The sequence below is a fragment of the Myotis yumanensis genome, unplaced genomic scaffold (genome assembly GCF_028538775.1).
Source record: "Myotis yumanensis isolate MYYU_CA2020_CCGP unplaced genomic scaffold, mMyoYum1.0.hap1 SCAF_3, whole genome shotgun sequence".
Taxonomy (NCBI): Eukaryota; Metazoa; Chordata; class Mammalia; order Chiroptera; family Vespertilionidae; genus Myotis; species Myotis yumanensis.
In genome coordinates, this window is record NW_027223754.1 from 193,483,292 (window position 1) to 193,510,526 (window position 27,235).

Consider the following 27,235-nt stretch of genomic DNA (forward strand, 5'->3'; position numbering starts at 1 on the left):
AGGAAATTAAGATGTAGTGGGGGTGCTTTGTCATATATGTCACTCTCAGTCAAAAAGGAACCTTGGGTCTTACCCCAGATGCTAATTCTGGTGTCTTTTGCACAGTGGGTCAGCAAGTAGGGCCACCAAGATGAATACGCCTGGTGCCTAACTTCAGAGAACTCATAATATGACCCATGCATATGTAGATGCACAAATGCACACGCACACACCAGGATAAGAACAGTATGCAGATGGAAGTGCTGCAATTGTGTTTTAAACACGGCTCTGTCTCGAAGTGTGGTGGAGAAAGTGGTTACTTCTATAGTCTCCTGTTCCCCAGAGAGCAAGAGGCAGGAAGACCCTTTGAACTCATAACCCTCATCCCACTACAGACCCTCTTGTTTCACTTCTCTCCCTGTAGCCTGTGCACATTTTATGGCCACACCACAGGCTTAGAGTATGGTTGGTGTTGGGTGGGGGGAGGCAGCCCTAAAAGGAAGGAAGGAAGGACTGGAGCTCTGAGAGAGGCTGGGGTAGCTTCCAAGACAAAGTCTGCAAGACCCCAGGTCCCCACAGAACAAGACTCGGCTTCTCTGGAAGTTAGGGGAGCGGCACTGAACTTGGAGAGCAGAGGCTCAGCTCTGAATCTGGCCCCACTGAAACCCCTGGGTGACTGTGGGCAAGTCGCTTTGCTTCTCTGGGCTTTTCAGTTCCCTCATGTGTGAAGCAAGCAGCTAGTTGCAGAGTCAGCTGGGAAGGGCCTTTGCAACCGTCTGGGCTGCCTTATCCACCCACTCCTGCCATTTTGTTTTTCAGAGAGGTCAAGTGTCATTTTCAAAGTCACATACAGAGTACACACACACACACACACACACACACACACACACAGTATTGATTTCAGAGAGGAAGGCAGAGGGAGAGAGAAACATCAACGATGAGAGAATCATAAATCGGCTGCCTCCTGCACAGCCCCTACTGTGGATTGAGCCCAGAACCTGGGCACGTGCCCTGACTGGGAATTGAACCCAGGACCCTTTAGTCCACATGGCCAATACTCTATCTGCTGAGCCAAACCAGCTAGGACCAGAGTTTAAAGGCAAAAATGAAACTCAGAATATATGAATGCATGGTAGAGGGGGTCAATGGGGCATCTGTAATACTTTCAACAATAAAGATATGTTTAAAAAATACGTGCAAGTCTATACAGGCACCAAAAAGATAGAAATGGATACATCAATTACACTGGCTCCCCTTGGGCTGAGGGGTGGGAAAGGCATGGGACTAAGAGAAGCTTTCAGAGTTCTGCCCACTTACGTATTACTGGAAAATTGTATTGCCACAAAAAATGTATTTGGGCATTTCTGCACTTTGAAAGATAATATTTAAATGGAGCTATGACAAAAGTACAGGTTTCAGATTTCTGTTTTTTCTCCCAACAACAAGCTTGCTCTGGCCAGTTCCAGATCCAGGCTGCTGCGGTCTCTGAGCTGCCACCCTGTACCCTGGCAGGCGGCTGCAGGGACACCGCACTCCCGCTCAGCCCAGACCCGGCCCTTGCAGCTCTCCTCCCAGAGCCCTTGAGATGAAAACTATTTGCTTGTACTTCCGTAAGCCAGCAGTGGGGTTTCAGGCACCAGGCAGCAGATGGAAAAGGCAGGGGGTGTCTCTCAGAACCTTTGAGATCAAACAGGCTGGGCGCTGCCATCCCATTTGTAGGCACGATTGTCCCTAAGTTAAGGACCTGGATCAAGGGAGAATGGAGCTTCTAGGGGTGCCTGGGTCCCCTGGGAAGGTGGGAACAAGGCAGAGAGGTTTTTGCAGGGCCAGGGAGGTAATCCAGGACCAGACTGCTGGTGAATCCATGGACTCTGTGTGAATGTGGGAACCTTCCTGGCTTTCAAAACCAGGGCCAGAGTAGCCTGATTCCCCCGGAGCCTGTGGCTGGTCTGTCTAGGGAAGTAAATGGCAAAAGCCCTAAGTAGACAACCCCAGAGAAGGAGAATTCTGATTCTGTTTTCCCTCGGTTGCTATTTTGTTTTGTGCCCTCATACAACTGGCTTATCTCTGTGGAGGCTCAGTTTATTCACCTGGAAAATGAAGAAAAAGCCAGCCTTTCCCTTCTCAGCTGGGTGTCCCCAGCAGACATCAAAGGAAAAAAACAGGACTGGGTTTGGCATCCTGGTTGACAGTAGCTCTCGCTTTAAGAGGCCACAAGAGACTGCCCAGACAGAAAGCACCCTGGTTGTATCCTGAGCCTAGAGTTCCCTGCTTCCCTCTTCTTTGCCTGCTAAAGTCCCTGTTGTTCCTTACAACACCCACCTGAGATGCCACCTTCTCCAGGAAGTCTTCATGACTCTCTCCAGGCTAGAGTCTCTCTCTCCCTCCCCAGGCTCACTAAGCCCAGGGCTTTTTAACTATATATATATATTTTATTGATTTCAGAGAGGAAGGGAGAGGAAGAGGAAGAGGGAGAGAGAGAGAGAGAGAGAGAGAGAGAGAGAGAGAGAGAGAAACATCAATGAGAAAGAATCATTGATTGGCTGCCTCTTGCATGCCCCCCCACTGGGGATCGAGCCCACAACCAGGAAATGTACCGTCGACCGGAATCGAACCCGGGACCCTTCAGTTCACAGGCCGACGCTCTATCCACTGAGACAAACCAGCCAGGGCAAACCCAGGGCTTTTTATCTCTGCCACTAGAATCCTCCTCTTCCTATATTGCAGGCCTGTCTTCTTCCACCCGGTATCAGTGCCTGTGGTGGGCACGTCAGCGGGATGCCCATGCCTGCTCCTCTGAGGAAGCAAGGAGGAAGGAGAAACCAGTGAGCACACTCGGGGCTGCCTGCTGAGGGTCCACAAGGGGTCGACCGCTCGCTCTCACAAGGGGCCTGGGCTGTGTGGATGGGTATCCTGTGCCTGTTTGGACCCTCTTATTGGGCCTGATTCTCTGACCCTTCCCTCTCTGCTTGGTATTTTACTGTTTATCCTCTTACTGGATTACGTTTGGGAAGAGACTTTGGAGGAAAAGCCCCGACAATGAGCGTTTCCTTCCTTCCAGGGCTGGTGTAGACTTGGCCATGCCTGCCCTCTTCCTCCCGGACGCCCAATGCGACCCACATCCCTCCCTGCCCCCTCAGTGCCTGCTGTCCCTGGGCTCCGGGTCTGTGCCTAAGTGCCCCGGCCTGTCCCCTACCTGCCTCTCAGTGCCCACATTCCTGCAACCCCGTGACCACAACAGGGGACATTACACATTCCTGGTCTGGCAGCCAATGGTGTAAAAAAGAACAGAATGTCCCAGGGCCCCGCCTAGCCCCCAGCTTCACCTGGGCCCCTCCCTGGCCTGGACAAGGTAGGGGGTGATGGTGAGGAGTCAGGAGGGAAGAGGATAAACCAGGAGGGAGAGGCAGAGGGGAGCTTCGTGCTGAGTGCCAGTAGGTACTCCCACTAGAATCCTCTCCACCACCTGGGGGGTGAGGCTGACCTGTGGGTGCCCTTGGAGGGACTCCCCAGGGAGGGGACCTAGCTCCTGGAAGCCCACTTGAGGCTCCCTCCATTGCTCTCCTGCAGGGGAGGGGAGAGTCCCTTTGGGCCTGGCTCCCGCCTTTTCACCTTCCTCTCTCTGCCTCTCCTCCATGCCCCCTCCCAGTCCTTCCTGCACCTGGCTCCCTTTTTCTGCCTTTCCTGCTCTCCTGGTCTCTCCCCCTTAGTCTCACGGTCCTGGCTTGTCCGTTTTCCTCGTTTTTGCCCTCCTAGCTTTGTGTTCGGGATCCTTCTCCCCGGTCAAGATTTCTGACTCTCACTTGCCAGTCTGTTCCTTGCCTGTCAGCTTCCTATCACTCCCCAGGCCGACTCTGCTTCTTTGTCCCTACTCCCAGATCAGCCCTCGGGAGTCCTCCTCCTCCTGGTTCTCGCAGCTCAGACTCCTCCTCTGACCCTCCCCCGCTCTGCCCTGCTCACCTTTAATTGAGATGCTAATGAGGCTTCTGCTGCTTCCACCCCGGTCGGCAGGCGGGCTCCCAGGCCCGTCTCTGCACCTGTCAGGTGAGGGGGAGGAGAGGCTCTTGGCTGCCAGATTCAGCTAGAAAGGAACCGGTCCCAGTCCAGTCACAACTTGGGAGTGGGGAGCAGGTGGCAGCCAGGACTGCTGGAGACCTGCCATCCTTGGGACCTGGGACGGAGGGAGTCAGGACACAGCGAGTCAGGACACAGACCAGGCAGGAGCAGGACGGGAGACTGGAGGAGAGAACCTGGACTGAGAGGGGAGAGGGGGAGGAAGAGGAAGAGAGGCAGGATCAGAGAGCCTGGCACACAGAGGAGCCGGGCGAGGAAGGAGAGAGTTGGGAAAGAAACCCAAGAGAAGGAGAGAGAGGTGGGGGGAGAGGGAGAGAGAGAGAGAGACCAAGAACGGGACTGACTACTAAGCAGAGGCTGATGGCTGAGGAAACGAAAAGGGAGGTTCTGGGACTGAAACCAAAAGGTGACCTTATCAGGGAAGCAGAGGAGAGGCCACTCCAGCGAAACCCAGCTCCAGCCCTGGCCCTGGCTCCAGCAGGTCAGCGGGCTCCTGGGCAGGTGGAAGGAGGGAGGAGTGGGAGGTGGGCATGGCCTGGAGCAGCCTCTCTCTGGGGTCAGGCTGATGATGGGAAGGGCACTTGGAGCCCAGAACTCTGCCCTGACCCTGACCCTGACCCTGACCCTCCACAACTCACCAAGGGCTCATGAAGGGAGACAAGTGCGAGGAGCCGGGGCCAGACCCCAAGCCCGCGGCGGCCCCCCTGCAGCCCACGGAGGAGGAGGAGGCCCTGATCGAGTTCCACCGCTCCTACCGAGACCTGTTCCAGTTCTTCTGCAACAACACCACCATCCACGGCGCCATCCGCCTGGTGTGCTCCCAGCACAACCGCATGAAGACGGCCTTCTGGGCCGTGCTCTGGCTCTGCACCTTCGGCATGATGTACTGGCAGTTCGCCCTGCTGTTCGAAGAGTACTTCAGCTACCCTGTCAGCCTCAACATCAACCTCAACTCCGACAAGCTTGTCTTCCCCGCCGTTACCGTCTGCACCCTCAATCCCTACAGGTCAGTTGGGCCCCCCGCCACTTCCTGGTGCCTGCAAGGGTGGCGCAGAGGGTACCGAGGTGCCCACTGGGCAGGCAGACCCTCAGGCCCAGGGGTAGAAGCCAAAACCGCCCCCAGGCAGACCTCCCTTTGGGCAAGATTGGGAACTCCCCACTTGCTGGGCTGGCAGTTCTTTCCAGTGGAGTTTTCCTAGTGCCCAAGGCTTATTCAAAGTGTGGTTGTTGGACCAACAGTGCCTTCCTCCTCCCTTCCTCCTGCAAGCAGTAGGGGGCGCTGATGAGGTCAAGATGCTGGTAACTTCCAAAAGGGCAGGGTGGAGGTCATCCCCAGCCTTTCCCTGGAGGGAGAGGAGAGCAAAGAACAGGGCCTCCTCCTCCAGAGAAGAACCTATCTCAGGTGCTATGGCATGGGTGGTGGGAGCTGGCAGGGGTTCCAGCCGTGGGCAAACTACGGCCTGCGGGCCGAATTCGGCCCGTTTGAAATGAATAAAAGTAAAAAAAAAAAAAAGACCTTACCCTTTTATGTAATGATGTTTACTTTGAATTTATATTAGTTCACACAAACACTCCATCCATGCTTTTGTTCCGGCCCTCCGGTCCAGTTTAAGAACCCATTGTGGCCCTTGAGTCAAAAAGTTTGCCCACCCCTGGGTTAGACACTGCTATGTCTGTCTTGGGTCAGATGGGGAGTTTGTGTTGGAGAAAGCAAAATGAGGGATGGCGGCAAAGCAATGGTGAGTCTTGAGATTGGGGGTGGAGAGTTAGGGAGCCAGAAGGAGAATGGGACAGGATAGCTGTTCCCCTGCTCCCTTGTCCAGCTGGTCGCCCAAAGACCCAGGCGGAAATGGGGAGGTGACCCCTGCCCAGGAGCCGGGGTGTGTCCTGAAGTTTTGGGTTTCATCAGTGCTTTTTTAAAAAAAAAAAAAAAGAAATATATATATTTTATTGATTCTTTACAGAGAGGAAGGGAGAGGGATAGAGAGTTAGAAACATCGATCAGCTGCCTCCTGCACACTCCCCACTGGGTATGTGCCCGCAACCAAGGTACATGCTCTTGGCCGAAATCGAACCCGGGACCCTTGAGTCTGCAGGCCAATGCTCTATCCACTGAGCCAAACCGGTTAGGGCTCATCAGTGCTTTTTGCCAGCGTTTGGTCTGGAAGCCAGAGGGAGTGGTAAACTGTGGAGAAGAAAGGAGGGTGGGGCTGGTGTTTGTATGTACCTTGTGTTTGTGGTCACTCAGCCATGCTGCACGGTGGGAACTCCTGCCGCAAGCCAGACACAGGGCTAGGCACCGGGCAGATGGGCTTCTTAATTCAGACAATTTTCATGGAAGGCCAGGTAGTTTGCCGGGTACAGGGAAAGAAAAAATGGAAGCGCGAGGCATATAGACAAATGCCTGCAGCGCACTGTGCTAATTATAATAAAGATTGTGTGAGGTCTAGTCTCTACCTTCAAGGAGTGGAAGATTTATGGGTGCGTGTGTTTGCAATTGTGTGAGTGTGTGTATGTGGGTGAGCAAACACATTGGGTGTGCGTGCAATGGAGGATTGGGTTTGGTCACATGTTGGCGGTGAAGGTCCCATATATTCTATTGTACCCAAAGGTGTGTCTTGGGCTAATAAGGGTTAGGACGTCCTGTCCTGCAGGGAAAAAACTGCTGGGCTGTTTTGTAGAGTGTCCAGGGTAAGGGGCCATTTACTACGAAGCTGCTTTATGCACCAGGCACTACTGAGTCCTCTACAGGCCCCTCCTTTAATTCTCCCAACAATCCTCCAAGACAGGTACTATTAATACCCCACTGGGCACTTGAGAGGAAACTGAGGCAAAAAGAGACAACTCACAGGGCCACAGAGATAGTAACTGAGCTGTGACTTACCCTCTGTTTGCCTGGTCACAAACCCCTACCTCGTCTCAATACCCAAGATTCGGGATGTAGAATAAATGAAGTTTCCTGAGATGTTTACATGTCATTTCCCAGTTCTTTGTTATTCTTCCCTCAGCCTCTTTTCTCTTCCCTGGGTGGCCACTGGCTTTGCTCCTCTTCTTCCTGGACCTCTGTAGCTCTTCTGCCCTAATCCTTCCCCCATTTCCCCAACCCTCATCGCCTTTGGCCTTGGTGGAGGGGAAGGACACTGGACTGCTCTGAGCCAGCAGGGAGGGAAGGGCTAGGAAGCAGGAGGGACAACAGGCAGAGTAGTAGGTGCTCAAAAACTATTGCAGTTGAACGATGTAGGTGAGAAATGGAGAGGGCAGGGGTGAATCTGTTGAGGCCTGCATATTTTCTAAGGTTCTGTTGGGTGCAGGCCCTGGACAGTCCAGGAAAAAGCCTCAGAGAATGAAAACCAGAGCCTCTGCCTCCATGTGCCTGAAGGCCGGGAGACAGGCACCCATACAGAAAGAATCCCTTGTGCCCGGCCGGTGTGGCTCAGTAGTTGAGCACCGACCTATGAACCAAGAGGTCAGGGTTCAATTCCTGGTTAGGGCACATGCCCAGGATGCAGGCTTGATCCCCAGTAGGGGTCGTACTGGAGGCAACCCATCAGTGATTCTCTTTCATCATTGATGTTTCTATCTCTCTCTCCCTCACCCTTCCTCTCTGAAATCAATTTAAAAAAAGAAAAAAGAAAAAAAAAATTTCTCATGCATGATGGGCTGGGCTGCTGCAGGATCTAGTGGAGAGAGAACCCAGGAAGGGAGGGGAGAAAGGGGAAGCTCCTCAGTGCAGGGGGAGGTTATTGAATACCTGCTATGTGCTCGACCGGATACTGGATGCTTTACAAGCACTACCTCATTTAATCCCGACAAGCCCATGGAGGCAGGCGTTATTATTATTTCCATTTTGCAGAAGAGGAAATGGAGGCGAAACAATTGAGCAAGGTCACACAGCAACTAAAGCAACAACAAGAGCACCAAGAGCTAAAACTTATATAAACTTAATATGTGTCAGACAAATTAAATTCTACATTAATTATTTAATCCTCACCACAGACCTCTGAAGTAGGTACCAGTATTACTCTCATGTTATAGAAGAGGAAACTGAGGTTAAATAACTTGCCCAAGTTAACACAGGAAGCAGGTAGTAAACCTGGGATTAAAAAACAATCCCCCCCCACCCCCATCCCCAGAAGCCAGTGCCTCCTCGGTTAGCAGCCGAGTAACAAATCAAATGTGTTTGATTTCAAAGCTCTTTCTCCCATTGCACTTTGAGGGGCCAGGTAGAGGCATCCAGTGTTGGGGGGTGGAGGGAGGGAGGGCAGCTGGTGAGAGTCCCTGGGGAACAGCAGCAGTAAGAGGAGGGGGTACTAGTCAGAAGTACAGGAGGGAGGGGTCTAGGGCTGTTGGCTTCTGTTTAAGAAGAGAGGCAGGAGTGGGTGGATAAGTTAATGCAGCCTGGTAGGTAGTGACCCAAGTGTGAATCATGCTGGTGGCAGGTGCAGGAAGCAGAGGTGAGATGAATGACGCCTACAGGGGAAGAAGGGAGGAGGTGGGAATCAGTAGACAAGGCAACTGAATGAGGCAAAATCAGACCAGGGATGCCCACTTAGTGGCAGCTGGGCCAGCAGAGAGGGAGGAAGGAGGAGGAGGTGCAGGATTCTCTGCTGCTTCGTAACTTCCAGGAAAGGGGTAAAGGCTAAAGACCTACCACTCTAAGCAAGGATGTTCTAAGAGTCCAATGTAAAGGGTCAGCCACTGTGGTTCCTTTCTTTCCGGCCAACACAGGAGGTGGTTTTGTTCACCCAAGAGAGAGGGCCAGTCTTCCCATCTATGGAAAACAGAACATAACTTTTCACCCAATTCTTAGAAGGATTTAGGCTTGAGCTATGGAAGGACTTGAGGTTCTTAACAACGATGGAGGTCATGGACTCTCCGGAGATGGCAGAGCAGAAGGCAGGGCAGCAGGAATGGGGTGAGGAGAGGGGCCGTTCCCCAAAGGGAGAAGCTGCAGGGAGGGAGGGCAGGGATCTGAGCTAGGTCTTCCAGTCTCTATCCCTGGTGGGGAGATCTACACTTTCTGCAGGATCCAGAAACCAGGGTCTGGGGTGGCAGGCCTAGCAGGGACAGAAACCCAGACCCTTAAAGCCGACTCCTCCCACTGTCCTCTCAGTGATGGGCTCAGGAACCTCACTATCTCTGGGAAGCTGCTGTAAGAAAGTTCTTCCTCGCCGAAACCAGTTTGGCTCAGTGGATAGAGCATCGGCCTGCAGACTGAAAGGTCCCGGGTTCGATTCCGGTCAAGGGCACGTACCTGGGTTGCGGGCACATCCCCAGTGGGAGATGTGCAGGAGGCAGCTGGTCGATGTTTCTCTCTCATCGATGTTTCTGACTCTCTATCTCTCTCCCTTCCTCTCTGTAAAAAAAATCAATAAAATATATTTAAAAAAAAAAAAAGTTCTTCCTCAGTTAAAGCTGCAGCTGACCTCATGATAGTATCTACCCTCTGGTCTTGGTTCTGTTTCTTTGAAGCAACCCTAAAGACATTGCCTCCTTCTTTACCCAGCGGTCATCAGCTCTGGTGCCCCTAGGAGAGCAGAAACTTTGTCACAGCTTGCAAAGTCCACGATTGCTTTCTGATCCTCATAACCAGCTTGTTAGGTGAGGAGGCAGGTGAGAATATGGAGGCTCTGCAATCACCCAGCTGTTAAGTGGAGGGGTCAGAATTAGAATCTGATCTTAGGATCCACTTTTATTAAGACCAGAGTCACATGATAGATGCCTGGCAGGCAGTGCTCCTGTGTCTCCTTAGCGTTTTCTTCTCCAATCATAGTGATAGTAACAGTAATGATAATAAGAACAACAGCAGCAGTTGTACCGTACCTACTCGGCCAGGTGTTTTGAGCTGTACTACTTTTCATAGGTTAGCTCATTTCATTCTCATGGCAACTCCATGCAGCAGGTCCTATCAATACTCCCATTGTATAGATGGTGAAACAGAGGCACAGAGGATAAGTAACTTCTCCAAGGCTAACTGCCTAACCTGGCAAGGTTATGAGCCTGGTTAGAACTTAGTTCCTGTGTCTTCTCCCTGGATGAAATGGTTTCTAGAGCTCTCACTACCCTAGCTGTCTATCCTCTGAATAATTATTGGTTTGTGAGCATCTATTACTCTTAAAATGTCACAGCCAGGCTGCTTCCACATGTGATCTGAGAGCTCAGGACCAACTCTGGAGGGGAGGACTGTCCCCAGGGGGCTCACAGGTGAGGAGATGCTGTGGTGCTGGCCGGGTTCATATAGGGGCCATGGTGGAGGGAGCATGGCCAACCTGGGAGACAGGTTGGAGGTGCTGAGATGTGGAGGAGAATGGAGCTGGGGAAGTGAAGACTTCGGTGATCCTGGAGGAAGGAGGACTAGGTCCCCAGATGCACATGGCAGGGGAGGAAGCTGGTGAGTTTCCGGTGCCCAGTCCTGTCTCGTACTTCCAGAATGCTGACTGAGAGTGCTCAGCTAGGGGTTGCCTGGTGTGTGTGTGGGGGGAATGAGGGTTTGGGCTAATCCCAAGGTTGCCTGTTGAGCATGAGGATCATGTGAGAGAAGATCACCTAGGGGAAAGAGGGAGGGAGGAGGAGACACAGGAAGGAAGAGAACAGGGTATCAGCCCCAAGGCTCCCAGTGTCCCTGACCCTGCCAGTCTGTCCTGGGTGGAGAAGAAGGGCTGGAGGGGAGATGGCCAGCTGCCAGGAAAGATTTTGCTGCCTAGTCTTTTTTTAAAAAAATATATTTTATTGATTTTTTACAGAGAGGAAGGGAGAGGGATAGAGAGTTAGAAACATCAATGAGAGAGAGAAACATCGATCAGCTGCCTCCTGCACACTCCCTACTGGGGATGTGCCCGCAACCAAAGTACATGCCCTTGACCGGAATCGAACCTGGGACCCTTGAGTCCGCAGGCTGACGCTCTATCCACTGAGCCAAACTGGTTAGGGCATGCTGCCTAGTCTTAAGTGTTTCCAAGCCTCAAGGCAGAGTCGTAAAAACAGCTGGGGCCATGGAGTCCAAAAAGGCTGGGTTCATATCTTACTCCCTGTACGTCCTAGCTGAGTGACCTTGGGGGAAGTTGCCTGGTTGATGGGCCTCAGATCCCTCAACTGTAAAATGGAGATAGTAATGCCTGCCTGATCGAATTATGCAACGGTTCACACCCCTCCCCCCCTCCCCAGTGCAGGGCTGCTAGAGCAGATGAAAATGAGGGTGGTGACCATGACCTGGGTAGGAGGTCAAGGTTAGAAGGGCTGGACTGTCTTGCTGAAGCCCTCATGTCTGCATTCTACACCCCCTCAGCCCTGGTTACTTCTCACTTGGGTCCTTCTTTTGCAGGACAAGAAGTCACTGACTGTTTTCTAATTTAACCTCTGAAAGCTTCATATGTAGGCAGATTTAGTGTTAGGCCCACTTTACAGATGAGGAAATAGGTTGGATTCAGAAAGTGTCCTTACCAACATCACACAGTTAGAAAGTGTGACTGGGACACCAGGACCCACATCCAGCCGACTAACTCTGGTGTTCTTTCTGGGGCACCTTTACAACTTCCTGAAATAGCCAGAGCTGGTAGGGACACAGTGAAGGGCAGTGTGATGGTTAGAGAGCTTTCTGACCCACTTCCGCATTGTGTGACCTTCAACAAGTCACCCGCCTCAGGTTTTTCATCTGTAAAAGGGAATAGCAATAGTATTAGCTAACAGTGGCTAATAGTATGCTGAATACTCTAAAGATGACATTAAATAATGTACATTCTAATACCACAGTGCCTGGCTCAATAAGTACTAGCTATTACAGCTATTCTTTTAATTACCAGTAACAAACAAATCTCTCAGAATATCACACACACACCTTCAACCTGAGCTACATTTTCTCCTATTAGGGGATGAGGCTGCAGCTGGAGATGCCAGAGGTCTTTATATTTCAGGAGGAATTCTTCCGTAGATATTTATCCTCCAAATGTCTGCCTATCCCAAGGTCATGAAGATAAACAGTATATATACTATATCCCATGTTCAAAGGCTGTTAAATCGTGTTGTTTACCCATATCTTCAGAAAAAAATCACTTCTACTGTCGTGGTAAACAACCTATTTATAATGGTCTGGCCCTCTAGCAACTTCAACTCGAAATTATAGCAAATTTGCCTACAAACGTCAGGTGGTCATAATAATCTGGCCACTCAGTGTATATCTTCGAGAGTCTTTATGGTTCTGAATTTTATGCTTGGGTCTAATGCCTTAATTTTTGTGTATGAACTGAGGTAGAGGTTGAAGATCATTTTTTTCCTCCAGTACAGTATGCAAATTGTTCCAGCACCAAATGTTAAAAAAAAGTTATTTTACTGCCTCATCTGATGTGGCTCAGTTGGTTGAGAGTCATCCCATTCACCAAAAGGTCACTGGTTCAATTCCTGGGCAGGGCACATACCTAGGTTTTGGGTTCCTCAGGTCGGTGTGTGTGTATGAGGCAACTCATCTATTGCATAGCTGTTTCTCTCTCTCCCTCTCCCTCTCCCCTCCTCTCTCTCTAAAATCAATACACACACATACACACACACACACACACACACACATTTCCCCCATTGAATTGGACTGGTGCTTTAGGAAAAAATCAGTTGACCATATATGTGTGAATTAATTTCTGGACTTTATTCTGTTCCATTGATCTACTGTCTGTCCTTACATAAGTACTACCCTATTTTGATTATTGTGGTTTTACAGTAAGTCTTAAAGTCAGGAAGAGTAAGTACTCCAACTCTGCTCTTCTTTTCTAAAACTGTTTTGGCCTTTCTGAATTCTTTCCATTTTCATATAAGTCTTAGGACCAGCCTGTCAATTTCTTTAAAAAAATGTTTGCTGAAGTTTTTATAGGGATTGTGTTGAATCTAAAGATCTATTTGGGAGACATCTTAACTCCATTGGGTTTCTGATCCATAAACACATATAACTCTCTATTTTTTTGGTCTTTGCACTCAGCAGGATTTCTAGTGTAGAGGTTGGTCTTGCACATCTTTCATTAAATTTATTTCTAGTATTTGATGTTGTTTATGCTATTTAATATGGTGTTTTTATGATTTCATTTCCCAATTTTTTGTTGCTAGTATGTAGAAATATGATCAATTTTTGTGTATTGATGTTGTATCCTGCAACCTTGTTTAATCTATTACTTCTAGGTGTGTGTCCGTGTGCGTGTGTTTTGTTTTGGAAGGTTCTATCCCTAAGGCCCTGCTACTCTGTACTTTCATGATAGAGACGGTAAGAGGACCAGTATTAGGAAGAATGTGATTATTTATCCTGCAGTGTTTAACTTAGGGAGTTTGGGCCCCACCCAAAACTCATTAAAATCTAATCCTGGTGGGGAGGGGCAGTTAGTGTGCAGCATTGGTATTTTTTGAAGTTCCTCGGTAGAAGTGCAATTGAGAACCCCTGGTTTAGAAGGTGCGGGGTGGCAGACAGGACCAAAGGCCACCTTCCCCCCCCCCCCCCCGCCACGAGGGGATTCGGGTGGGATGAGTGAGGGGCCCAGGTCAAGGCCACCTCCTCTTCCGTCTCGGGGAGGGGTACACAGTTCCGGGTTCCCTTCTAGGCCGCGGCGAGTGGGAGGACAGCGCCTCATCGGCGGGCGCCGCCTGCCTCTCCCTTTCAATAAACAGGACACTGGCCACGATAAATGTCGTCACCGCTGGGGCTCACTGTCGCCTCCGCTAATCCCGGCGGACACACCTGTCCACCCTCCTCCTCCCGCCTCACCAGTTTCAGAGGAGGAAACTGAGGGCCAAAGGCCAGGCGAGCTGCCCCCTAGCCAACCCTTTCCCCATCGCCCCTCCAGGTACACGCAAATGAAAGGGGATCTGGAGGAGCTGGACCGCATCACGGAGCAGACGCTCTCCGACTTGTACAAATACAACTCCTTCAACACCCTCGGGAGCCACGCCCGCGGCCGCCGCGGCCTCCGGGAGACCCTGCCGCACCCCCTGCAGCTCCTGTGGGACCCGGCCTCGCCCGCCGCGGCCCGCAAAGCCCGCAGCGCAGCCTCCAGCTTGCGGGACAACAACCCCCCGGTGAACTGGAAGGACTGGAAGATCGGCTTCAAGCTGGTAAGGCCCCGCCCCCTCAGGCCCCGCCCCCGGCCACCACAGGCCCCTCCCCGCTCACAGGCCCCGCCCCCAATGGCCCGCCCCCCGGCCCGACGGGCGCAGCCCACGCCCTTCCGGTTCCGCCCACTCCCCGGACCCCGCGCCCTTTCCGCACCCCGCCTCTGTTGGCTAGTGATGAGCCAGCGATTCGTCAGCTGGCTGTCAAAATTAATACATTTTGAAAAATAAAACGAAATAACATCTCTTTGAGCGTCAGCTTGTGGGGTCTCTCCTCTCCGGGGGCTTCTGTGGGAGCGTTTAGGTGGCCGGAAGTCAAATCTGCTGTGGAAAATGCCCCTTTCTGAAATACAGGTCCCCCTGGTGGGACTTATTTGGGAACCTCCAGTGTGATAGGGAACCGGGGTTTTGCAGGTCTCAAGCAGAGAATCAGGAGACTGTAAAAACGCAGACTTAAAATGTGTTTCAATGAAAAATTTTAAAAAATAGAGAAAGGCCATACCACCCTGAATGTGCCCGATCTCTTCTCTAAAAAAGAAAAAAAAAAGAAGAAGAAGAAGAAGAAAGAAAGAAAGAGAGGAAGAGGAAGTGGGAGAGCAGCAGGGGGAAGAAGAAAGAGAAGCCTCCTTTAATCATAGCTAGCTAGTCCTAGCTCTATTGCTGGGATAAACCTGTTGGTCCCTCAGTCTTCCCATCAGTGAAATGGAGAGAAGAATCCTTGCTCCACTTTCTGGCCGAGACTGTATAAATGACAGCTTCTGGTCTCCTCGGCCCCCCACTCCCTTAATCCCATGCCCTCTGGTCCACTCTCCAACGGGCTTCTGCTCCTCTCTGCCTTCTGTTCTGGTCTACTCCTGGTTCCCCACTCCTGTCTGTCAGTCCTCAGGACCCTAGACCCTTCAGTCCTTGATCTTGGCCCTGCCCTGCTGCCTGACCCCTGCTGCTGGCCCTCTGACGCTCTGGTCTCTGTTTCCAGTGTAACCAGAACAAATCCGACTGCTTCTACCAGACATACTCATCAGGGGTGGATGCGGTGAGGGAGTGGTATCGCTTCCACTACATCAACATTCTGTCGAGACTACCAGACTCCTTCACATCCCTGGAGGAGGACAAGCTGGGCAACTTCATCTTCAGCTGTCGCTTCAACCAGGCCTCCTGCAGCCAGGCGTGAGTCTGTCTTGCCTGCCTCTGTGCTCCCCACCCCTGGTGTCTCCCTCCCAGAGCCAGCCTGAGGCTCAGCAGGAGTGGCACCCAGGAAATGCTTGTTGACTAAATAAATGCCTGTACAGAGGAGGGGATGCATTGACCTCAGGTCCACACCTCTGTCCCCTGGATCATTCTGTAGGACTTCTGCTGCTCCCTGCAGGGCTGGATCTGAGTGAAGTAGCCTCAGATGGCTGCCCTGGGAAGGTTGGGGTGGAGGTCCAGCTTTGAGAAACCAAGAGCTGGAGGCATGGTTCCCTGTCTATCTAAGGCCTCTTTCTCACTAGCATCAAACTCAAAAGTGCCCAGAAGGTCGTCTGGTTCCATCCTCCACTTTCTCAGATGAGATGGGCAGGCGTGTGGTGGAAATAGCATGGACTAAGTGAGGGGTTAAACCTGAGTTCCTGCTTTGGCTCTGTTACTTCCTGACCAGGTGAACCTGGGCATTTCAAATCACTCTTTAGAACTTGTTTGTTTGTTTGTAAAATGGGCTGAAAATGAGATTTATTCAATGTTCATACAACAAATAGTTTTGACTGTCTGGGCCAGTGGTCGGCAAACTCATTAGTCAACAGAGCCAAATATCAATAGTACAACGATTGAAATTTCTTTTGAGAGCCAAATTTTTTAAACTTAAACTATATAGGTAAGGTACATTGTTATTAACTTAATTAGGGTACTCCTAAGGCTTAGGAAGAGCCACACTCAAGGGGCCAAAGAGCCGCATGTGGCTCGAGAGCCGCAGTTTGCCGACCACGGGTAGGCTATGTGCCAGTCACTGGTCTAAGGTATTTGGGATGCATCAGAGAAGAAAATATATAGAATCCTTGCCCTTTTGGCACGTTTACTCTAGTGATGAAGATGGTGATAACATACATCTCCAAGTGCATGAGATGTCAAATTCTAGGGCACTTAGTAAACTACAATGAATGTTGAGTCTCATTACTCTGTACTCAAGCAGAAGTGACTTGCCCTAGGCCACCAGGCCAGCCCTAGTTTAAGGATTTTTTCCCCCAGGGATTCTTTCTGTTAAGATTCCTGTCATAATGACCTTGTAAAGAGGTCATGGCAGCTGCTAGCTCTCTGAGGGCTGGGAGAGGCTAGGTGTAAGGGAAGTTTCCTTCTGTAGTCTCTGGCTCCTCCTACCCCTACCTTTCCCTCCCTGATTCGGATCCTTAATTTTCAGGTGCCATCTTCTTGCCTCTGCCTGGCTGAGGAAGGGTGTTGAGGCAGCCTCTCCACTCTACAGGGAGCCCTTCCCTCCCATGTCGCTGCTGAATGGCAGTAGGGCCAGGTGTCACCTGCTTCTGCCTCCACCCCTCACCTGGCACATACACTCTGCCCAGCACACGATTTTGTTCCTGCCTCTATCTAGTCTTATGTTTGTTTGAGGACAGGAGCTGCCAGGAAGTGGGACAGTAGCAGCACCTGAACCTGGGTCAGCTCACAACTGCCACCCATTCTCTCTAGCTGTCTGTCACCTTCCCACTGATCCTTTCACTCTGCCTGTCCTATGCTCCTACCTCCCTATCAATGGAAAGACCAAGGTTCATCTCAGTCTTGATGCTTAGGTCACTTCCTTAGCTCAGAGCCTCATTATTTCTCACCTAGGTTATTGTTACCACCATCACCACCCTCTCCCCATTTGCCTTTCTGCCTCTATATCCTCTCTTCATTCTGTAATCACAGGAAGCTTTATACATTACTGTTCTTACTTCAATTCACTGTACTTAACTGTGCCAGTTAGTCCTGTTTAATATCCTTCAACATCTCTCATGGCCTTCAGAATCAAGTTGAAGCTCTTTATCATGTCGTTCTCACCCAACTCTTCTCCCCAATGTCAGGCACCCTTTCCCCTTCTCTCAATATTTTTTTCTTTAATATATTTTTTTTATTGATTTCAGAGAGGAAGGGAGAGGGAAAGAGATAGAAACATCAATGATGAGAATCATCAATCGGCTGCCTCCTGCACGCCCCCTACTGAGGATCGAGCCCGCAACCCAGGCATCTGCCCTTGACCCTAATTGAACCTGGGACCCTTCAGTCTGCAGGCCGACGCTCTATCTATTGAGCCAAACCAGCCAGGGCTCAACATTTTTTTCTTTAAAAACAAATTTATTGAGATATAATTCACATACCATTAAAACCATCCTTTTAACATATACCATTTATTGTTGTTGTTGTTGTTTTGTGTGTGTGTGTGTGTGTGTGTGTGTGTGTGTGTGTGTTTGGTATATTCAAAGACTTTTGCAACCATTACCACTAATTTTAGAACATCTTCACCCCAAAAAGAAAGCCTGTACTGATTAGCAGTCATTCCCTATTCCCTCCTCTCCTCTAAGCCCTGGAAACCACTATTCTACTTTCTGTGTCTATAGCTTTTCCTACTGTAGATATGTCATATAAATGTATCATACATGTGTTCTTTTGCATCTGGCTTCTTTCACTTAACATAATGTCTTCAAGATTCATCCATGTTGCAGCATGTATCAGTACTTCATTCCTTTCAGTGGCTGAATAATATCCCATTGTATGGATATACCACATTTTGTTTATTCCTTAGCTGATGGACTTTTGTGTCCCATCCTCCCCCCCCCCCCCCCCCTTTTTGGCTATTATAAATAATGCTGCTATGAACATTCCTGTATAAGTTTTTGTATGGATATGTTTTCATTTCTTTTAGGTATATACCTAGGAGTGGGATTGCTGGGTCATATGGTAATTCTATGTTTAACATTTTGAGGAACTGCCAGGCTGTTTTCCAAGTGGCGGTGCCATTTACATTCCCACCAGCAATGTATGAGAGTTCTAAATTCTTCACATCCTCCATTTATTATTGTCTGTCTTTTTTACTTTCGCCATCTTTTTTTAAAAAAAATTGATTTTAGAGAGAGAGGGGAAGGGAAAGGGGAGAGAGAGAGAGAGAGGAGAGAGAGAGAGAGAGAGAGAGATTTGTTGTTCCACTTATTATGAAGGCACTTGGTTCTTGTATGTGCCCTGACTGGGGATCAAGTAACACTCTAACCAGCTGAGCTACCTGGCCAGGGCTGATGTTAGCCATCTTAATAAATCCCTATAATGTTAATAGTAAACTTATATAGCTCTTCCTAAGTGCTAAGCACTGTTTTGAGAGTCATTTAATCCTCATAACACCCCTGTGAGGTAAGTAGTATCCCATTTTACAGATAAGGAAATTACAACACACACAGATAAAGTGATTTCATTCGTCCCACAGCTAATGTTAGAGCTATGATTCAAATACTAGTCATTTAGTTCTGGAGTCTGTGCTCTTCACGTTATAATGCTTCTCATATGTTCTTACAATATACTTAGTGTGTATCTCTTTGTATCTGTTTTTGCACAATGTGTATGTAATATAAATGGTGTTGTGTTGTATATCTCATTTCACCTCTTACTTTTTTGACTAAGCTCTCATTTTAAGATCCATCCATGTTGCTGCATCTGCTCTGTTACCTGCTGCATAGTGTGCATCCACCACATGGCACCTGTCCCCTCTACCACTGAGCAGGGCTCACAGGCCCTCAGCCCTGGCCTCTGCTCTCTTTCATAGTTTCCTCTTCCATCACTCCCTGAATCCAGCCTTTGCTCTGGAAATGTTGACTTTCTAGTGCTTTCCAGAATGTGCACCAATATTTCACACCTCTGTGCCTTCTTTCTTCAAGGCCAATGGGATATTCCAGATCACCTTGTTCCAATCTCCTTATTTTACAACTAGAGGCACGATGCACAAAATTCATGCAAGAGTAGACCTTCCTTCCCCTGGCCCCTGGGATCCAGGCTTCCCTCGCAGCCCCAGCTTCGTCTGGCTGGTCTTCCAGAAGGACGTCTGGTCTAATTAGCATATTAGCTTTTATTATTATAGACTAGAGGCCCAGTGCATGAAATTCTTGCACGGGTGGGGGAGTGGGGGGAGGTGTCCTTCAGTCCTGCACCCTCTCGAAATCTGGGACCCCTCGGGCAATGTCTGACTGCCGGTTTAGGCCCAGTCTTGCAGTCAGACATCCCCCTCGCAATCTGGGACCGCTGGCTCCTAACCGCTGGCCTGCCTGCCTACCTGATTGCCCCAACCACTCTGCCTGCCTGCCTGATCCCCCCTAACTGCTTGCCTGCCTGCCTGATCACCCCTAACCCCTATGCCTGCCTGATCACCCCTAACCTTCTCTGCCTTGGCCCCCGCCACTGCAGCTTCGTCCGGAAAGACACCTGAAATGATGTCTGGAAGGTCGTTAGGCTGTCTGGTATAATTAGCATATTACACTTTTATTATTATAGACGAGAAGAATAAACTTAGAAAAAATGACCTGCTCAGAGCCATGCAACCAGAACCCTACTCATTTCTGCCTTGGGATCTGATCTTCCTCCTCTCAGCTCCATACTCACCACTGGCCTTACTCTCTGTTGTTCCCTTCCATTTCATTCATTCATTTATTAACTATTTACTAACTGTCTCCTATATGCCAAGAACTATGCAGTTAACCCAGAGATGATACAGAGATGAATGGGATCTGGCTCCGGTCTTTAAGGAGATCAGAATCCAAATGGTGAACTATGATGTAGACATGTGAGAAGCTAGGGACACTGCAAGAGTCTCCATAATGCAACACAGTGACACAAGAGAGGTCACAAGGCCAGGCAGGTCAGGTGGCCTGCTGGGAGAAACCCGGGCTAGCAGGTAAATGACCTGGGTTTGACTCCCAAGTTGTCATCACTGTTTGTGCCCCATCTTCCTCTTTTGTGCTGTGGAGATGATGCCCTCGCAGGCTGTTGGCACATAGAAGATGACCAGGAAACAAAAGGTTCTGAAAGTCCCTCCCTCCCTGGTCCCTTTTCTCTGTGACCCTTCTCTATCTCCCTCCTGAATAGGAATTACTCTCACTTTCACCACCCGATATATGGAAACTGCTACACTTTCAATGGCGAGAACAACTCCAACCTCTGGATGTCTTCTATGCCTGGGGTCAACAATGGTGAGCAACACCCCATACTCTCAATCCCTGACCTCTGCCTCAGCCCTTCCTACTGCCCTGCCCACCCACATTTACCCACCTTGAGCTCCATCCTAGAGATACCGTGAGCCTCTGGGCATCACCGTAATGTGCCTATCTCAGTCCTGGAAGGAGTCCTCGCTGTTCTTTCTCCACCTTGGGTACCACGTTGTCCATTCCAGGTGATAGGAACCCTGTCCCAGTCCTTCCAGCCCGCCCCCAGATTCCAGCACAGGGGCTGCCACATCCATTTATAGGTCTTTCTGCTTTGCTCTCCTTGGAGCATTAGGAACTGGGCAGGGTGGGAGTGTGTTTTCTATCCCCTAATGCTTTTCCAAGACCTTCCCCCAACTCTGCTCCCTCTACACACCCCAGGTCTGTCCCTGACACTGCGCACAGAGCAGAATGACTTCATCCCGCTGCTGTCCACAGTGACCGGGGCCAGGGTAACGGTGCACGGGCAGGATGAGCCTGCCTTTATGGATGATGGTGGCTTTAACTTGCGGCCTGGTGTGGAGACCTCCATCAGCATGAGGAAGGCAAGGATGCTGCCTGGGAAGCCTGGGAGGAGAGCCCTAGATTGGCTAGGGGCATGGGAAGTGGACTTGACAACCAGAGGCTGAGGAGGGGGATCATGCAGGCTGGGACCTTGAGTATGTGGAGGTCTCCAGGAGCAGAAACCAGGGGCGAGGGGCTGGAAGAGTGGACACCAGGAAGAAGGGAGCAGAGGAGTGGGCCTTGGATGAGAGTGCTTAGAAGGGATTCAGAACATGCTTAGGATTCCAGGGGATGCTGTGGGCCTGGTGTCCTTGAATGTGGCACTGAGGTGGATGTTGGGGCCACTGGGAGCATGTTTTGAAATGGGGAGGCAGACAGGACAGGCTGGCAGGGTAGGAGATGCAACCTGAGACTGAGGGAAGACAGAGGATTCAGGAGGAGGCCTGGGCCACTGCTCTGCTCTGCGACCTCTGACATCTTGGTGTGTGTATATTCACAGGAAACCCTGGACAGACTTGGGGGCAACTATGGAGACTGTACCTATAATGGCAGTGACGTCCCTGTCAAGAACCTTTACCATTCCAAGTACACACAGCAGGTGAGGCCAGTCTGTTTCTATGGCAACCATCTCCCAGGCCTGCACTGTTGGTCAGTCAAAACTGAAGGGTGTGTGTGTGTGAGTGTGTGTGTGTGTGTGTGTGTGTGTGTGTAAACAGGGGAAAGAGGGATGGATGTGCAGCACAGAGAATTGTTTGTCCTTCCCTTCTCTGTCTCTTCTGGGCTGTTTGTGGGCGAGGGCAGGCCTGACCTCCTCCCCTGTCACTCTCCTCTCTGTAGGTGTGTATTCACTCTTGCTTCCAGGAGAGCATGGTCAAGGAGTGTGGCTGTGCCTACATCTTCTACCCACGGCCCAAGCATGTGGAGTACTGTGACTACAAGAAGCATGATTCCTGGGGTGAGAGTCCAGGAGGGAGCCCCTGGGCTGCCCATCGACCAGGCCTTTCCTGAGAGCCCTCTCCTCTTAGCACCCTCATCTGTGGGGCTGCTTCTGCTTCACACTGGCCCTGATGAATTCTCCCTGTCTCTTGTTTTCCAGTCCTTAGACTGGCCTTTCTCAGTTTTCTATGCACTATCTCTGTCCCTCCCTCACAGTTTCTCCCCTTCTGTTTTGGCTTCTGTGTGTTTATAAAGGAACTAGAGGCCCAGTGCACAAAATTAGTGCAAGGGGCTTGGCCCTCGCAGCAGCCCCAGCTGCCTCACGGGCCCACCCCCTTCCCACTGTCTGGTCTAATTAGCATATTAGCTCTTTATTATGTAGGATGGCTCTATTTAAAATAACTTGCAGCATAAGGTAGGAAGAGTGTGTGAAAAATCTCCCTGTCCCCTCTGGGGCCTGCTGAGGTTTCTGTGCACACTCTGTCTATAGCTTCCTCGTCTCACTCAAGGCTCCGGGCCAGGCACTGGGATAACTCACTGGGTGCAGGGAGGAAATACCAGAAGTTAAATGTGTCTCTATCATTCTCTTACACATCCCATTTTATGTATGTTTTATAATGTACATAATGCATCAATTCAATAGTAGCAGGTATGTGCTTTATAAACCAAATACATATACTGGAGTTGCTTATTTAAGAAGTTGTTACCTCCAGGAGGGCACAATCAAAGAAGTCTGGAGAGCCCGGGAGTCTCCTCCTTATCCTGGTCTGGGAGTAGACAGATCCCCTTTTCTGTTCACTACAGCTGGGCTACTCAGCAGGGAAGCTGTGTACTAGGAAGCCGAGGGAGAGAAAATCCTAAACAGGAAACCGTGGGAACAGAGGGTTGGCTTTCCTGGTGCATATGCTCTTATCTGTGGCAGCTGACTGATCCTCCGGGGTCTCCTTCTCCCCGGTTCCCCTGGGACCAACTCTCCCCCTGCAGGTGGGTGGCTGGCCATTGCTGGAGGACACACACCTTCACACCTTTCAGGACGAGGCAGGGGCCCTGCAGACCCTGGAGTTCCGTGTCTGCCTGTCTTGGCTCTGTCTGTGTTGATCTTGCCACCTCCTTCCTTTCCTGGGTCTGCTCCACCCAACTCTCTCCCCTGCTGGACTTTGTCATTGTGGCCTCCCTTCCTGTGTCTCTGACCTTAGAAAATCATAGAGCATCTGAGCTGGAGTGTTTCCTCCTGGCCTCACCTTCTCCTCTCTCAGATAAGCAAGCTGAGACCCTGAGGGGAGACATGGCTCCCTGCCCACTGCTCCCCTCGGCCCCCAAACAGTGATTTCTAAGTGTTTGTGAGTTTGAAGATCTGTGGGAGAAAAATAACAGTACTGATTGCTGAGAAGCTGTGAGGAGGAGGGAAAGGCACTGGGTTAAAAATTCAGTCTGTTGCGTTTCCTAAGGACTGCTCACTCCCCAGAGAAAAGGACCCCGCTGTTTCCCAGTCTTCCTAATTAAAGATCCCCCGTCCTGGTAGACTGAGAAATTTGGGTCAGAAATGAAGGAGGACTTCCAGACTGGGTGACTAAGAGTAGCAAGAAGAACAATATAACCTTACTTAGACTTTGGCAAATGGGGGAGAAAGGGAATCTATAAACCTACTGTTCTTTCTTTTTTTTGGTAACAGCTTTTTGAGACAATTCAACCCATTTAAAGTGCACAATTCAATTTTAAGATAGTTTTAGGTTTTAGTATAGTCATAGAGTTGTGCAACAATGGCCACAGCCATTTTTATCACACCAGAAAGAAACTTTGTACCCATTAGCACTCTTCAAGTTCCCCATTCCCTGCACCCACAGTGCCCTTCTCCCTCTCCCCACCCCCCCCCCCACCCTTGGCAAACACTAGTTTGCTTTCTGTCTCTAGATTTGCCTATTCCATACATTTCATATATCATGTAACCTATGGTCCTTTGTGACTGGGATATTTTCAAGATTCATCCATCTTGTAGCATGGCCAAGTAATGTTCCATTGTAGGGACAGACCACATTTGTTTATTCATTCATCACTTGATGGACATTTGGGTTTTTTATACTTTTTTTTTTTTACTATAGTGACTATGAACATCTGTGTACAAGTTTTTGTGTGAACATATGTTTTGAAGTCTCTCGGGTATATACCTAGAAGTGGAATTTCTGAGTCAGATCATAGCTGTATGTTTAAAATTCTGAGGAACTGCCAGATGGTTTTCCAAAGTGGCCGCACCATTTTACATGCTCAACAGCAATGTAGGAGGTTCCAGTTTCTCTACAGTAACACTTGCTGTTGTCCTTTTTTTAATTGAATTTATTGGGGTGACGTTGGTCTTTTGTTCAATTATAGCCATTCTAGTGGGTATGACGTGATATCTCATTGTGCTTTAATCTCATTACTTTACACAATTGTTCCCATTCTTTCTGACTTTCTAATTTTTGTTTAAATCCTACACATCTTTACATAGGTGTAGTGCACCGCGCCCCTCCCCCCCCCAAATTAGCTTAATTTCTTAAACTGTTTTGGGTGCAGCCACTCAGGAGACATCACTGTAATCTGATACTCTTGTGAATGGGGTGCCCGGGATCTTGAGAGGCCTCTTGGGTGTGGGGCAGAGAAGGTTGAGGTGTCCGCTCTGCACCCACAGGCTACTGCTACTATAAGCTCCAGGGTGCCTTCTCCTCAGATCGCCTGGGCTGTTTCACCAAGTGCCTGAAGCCGTGCAGGTGAGTGTCCCCTTCGCCTGGACACAGGTTGGGCAGCGGGCTGCTTGGCTGGGTGGAATACAGGTACTCAGCTAAGCCTTTGAGTGGGAGAGCCCCACCCCCATTACTGAGTGCCTCTCTCCATTCCCAGTGTGACCAGTTACAAGCTCTCTGCAGGTTACTCGAGATGGCCCTCAGTGACATCCCAGGTAAAGTGGGGAAGGGGAAGGACAGGGGATGTGTGTATGACCCTGTGGTCTTCTCTGGGTATATGTATGTGGGTGTGTTTGACCCCACCCCCAACTCTGTAAACCTGGAGAGTATGGGTGGCCCCCTTGACATTCCAATTCTCTCCCAGGACTGGGTCTTCCGGATGTTATCCTTACAGAATAATTACACCATCAAAAACAAGAGGTCAGTCCTACCCTGGTCCCAGCCCCAAGAAAGGAATCCTTGGGAGGAAAATCAAATCTGGAAAGAAGGATTGATACAGTTGATTAGAGGAGGGTGTTTGTGAGGTTCCGAGAAGTTAATCCTCTGCCATTTCTTCCCACCCTCTCCCCTTCTCCAAAGAAACGGAGTTGCCAAACTCAATGTCTTCTTCAAGGAGCTGAACTACAAAACCAATTCTGAGTCTCCCTCCGTCACGGTACGTCCTGCCTCACTGAGCCTGTGATTTTCTGGGGGGTCAGGGAAAACAAGGGGTTGCCTTTGTTGGGCCAAGATGTCTGGGCCTTGAGGTAGGGGACCAAGGAGAGGGGTGAGGGGGAGAGGGTTGGAAGAAGGGGAACTTGGCTGGGGGATGAAGCCTCTTGGGGTAGAGGGAGGGAAGGGTGTGCCAGGTGGGTATGACTTGGACAGAAGGGGTCCAGGGGGCCACCGAGAGGCTGAGAGGGGTGGCTGAGTACCTCAGGTAAGGAAGGATGGGACTCCTCTGCCGGAGCCCACCCTGGGCCCTCTGCCCAGTGGTCAGTGTGCCTTTCGCCCTCACAGATGGTCACCCTCCTGTCCAACCTGGGCAGCCAGTGGAGCCTGTGGTTCGGCTCCTCGGTGCTCTCTGTGGTGGAGATGGCGGAGCTCATCTTTGACCTCATGGTCATTACATTCCTCATGCTGCTCCGGAGGTTCAGAAGCCGATACTGGTCTCCAGGCCGAGGGGGCAGAGGTGCCCAGGAGGTGGCCTCCACTCCAGCTTCCTCCCTCCCTTCCAGCGTTTGCCCCAAGCTCTCCTCCCTGGCCTCATCCCTGCCAAGCCCTGATACTTCCCCAACCTTGACTGCCCCTCCACCAGCCTATGCCACCCTGGGCCCCTGCCCAGCTCCATCCAGCTTGGCAGGGGCCAGCTCCTCTGTCTTCACCCTGGAGGAGCCCTGAGAGGAAACCTGAGAGGAAAGGAGGGTGTCAGCCCCCGAGGCAAGCAGCTTCCCTTGGTGGGTGGGGACAGACCTTGGCAGGATTAAGGAATGTTTTGGGCTTGTTCTCAGCTGCCCCAACTGCCTTTGGTGTGGAGGAGGAAAGTGGGGTGAATAAGGAGCTACAGAAATTGCTTGGAAAACAGGAGCCACGGAAGCTGCCCAGAATTGCCCTTGGCTCCTGCCCAGTACCCCCTGGTCCTGCCTCTAGAACCCTTTGGCTTCCTCATCCAAGTGGAGAGAAATCTCCTTTTCCCTTGGATCAGCCAAGTCAGACTTGGAGCTTTGACAAGGAACTTTGCTAGGAAACAAATGAAGACCAGAACAAAACACACAAGGGCACACAAAGGCATGCCCAGGTCTCCTACCCAAGGATGACTGAAGCCAGTTCTGACTGGCCCGGCCACACTGCTTTCCAGTGACATGGACCTTTGCTCCTCTTCTTGAAGTTGGGTGGGGAAGCTCACCCAAAAGCCCCCTGAGTTAGTTCTTGGGCAAGTCCCCTTCCATGACTCCCCAGAGTAGGGGCTGGAGCAGACCAGTGCAGTAAAGGTTTGGCGTTTCCAGTTGGACCCAGGACTCTTCCAGCTTCATCCATACCCCTACCACCGCCCCCCCCCCCCCCGCCCACCCCCACAGCCCATCCTAGCACTCTGCCTGTATCCTTCACACCTCTGCAAGTCGTCTCAAACTATTTCCTAAACCTGGAAGCTTTCCCCACCATTGGCTGGAGAACTCCTATGCATCCCTTAGAATCCTACACAGACACAACTACTTCTATGAAGGCTTCTGCCCCATCTTGTCTTCCCCAGAATTGATCACTCCCCTCTTCCCTGGACTCCCATAGTGCACCATATCATTGGTTGGAATGCTGATTTTGCATTTTACTTTCCTGTTCATTTGTGTCTGCCTCCCCAACTAGACTGTGAGCTCCTTGTGGTCAGGGACTGTTGTTCATTTATGTAACCTCAGGGTCTAGCCCAGTGTCTGACTTGGAGCAAGTAGACAGGCACTCAATAAATATTTGTTGCATAAAAAAATGTCTGGAGAGTTGAATGGGGTGCCCTATAGGGGGTAGGGAGTGGATCTGAGTCCCTGGGTCTCTGTTCAAGCTCCTAGGAGGTCCTGGGGTGGGGGTGAGGGAGACAGACTCTGACCCCTCAGCTTCACTATGGAAATGACCATTCTTTGGGGGCCTCAGGAGAGACAAACTGTCTTGCTAGTTCCTCCATGGACATTGACATGCATCTGTTATGTGCCCATCACCATGTTAGGGTGGGAGGGCAAAGACGTGGGCACTCCCCTCAGACCTACTAGGCAGTGCTTG

The 27,235-nt window shown here is 50.4% G+C and overlaps 1 protein-coding gene across 3 annotated transcripts; it reads left to right on the forward strand.

The window, feature by feature from the left end:
* The first annotated feature begins 3,390 nt into the window (after positions 1 to 3,390).
* SCNN1A (sodium channel epithelial 1 subunit alpha) lies at positions 3,391 to 26,948 on the forward strand. 3 transcript variants are annotated; one of them, XM_070410824.1, is made up of 13 exons: positions 3,391 to 3,413; positions 4,696 to 5,059; positions 13,866 to 14,133; positions 15,107 to 15,297; positions 20,218 to 20,321; positions 20,715 to 20,878; positions 21,337 to 21,435; positions 21,675 to 21,792; positions 24,439 to 24,517; positions 24,648 to 24,705; positions 24,855 to 24,910; positions 25,070 to 25,145; positions 25,490 to 26,948. In XM_070410824.1, the coding sequence occupies exons 2-13, from the start codon at positions 4,701 to 4,703 to the stop codon at positions 25,868 to 25,870; spliced, it is 1,953 nt and encodes a 650-aa protein (XP_070266925.1). In that variant the 5' UTR covers positions 3,391 to 3,413; positions 4,696 to 4,700; the 3' UTR covers positions 25,871 to 26,948. The 3 variants fall into 3 exon arrangements, with proteins under 3 accessions (XP_070266925.1, XP_070266924.1, XP_070266923.1); XM_070410823.1 differs by lacking the exon at positions 3,391 to 3,413 and adding an exon at positions 3,433 to 4,023; XM_070410822.1 differs by lacking the exon at positions 3,391 to 3,413 and adding an exon at positions 4,030 to 4,534.
* The last annotated feature ends 287 nt before the right edge of the window (positions 26,949 to 27,235 follow it).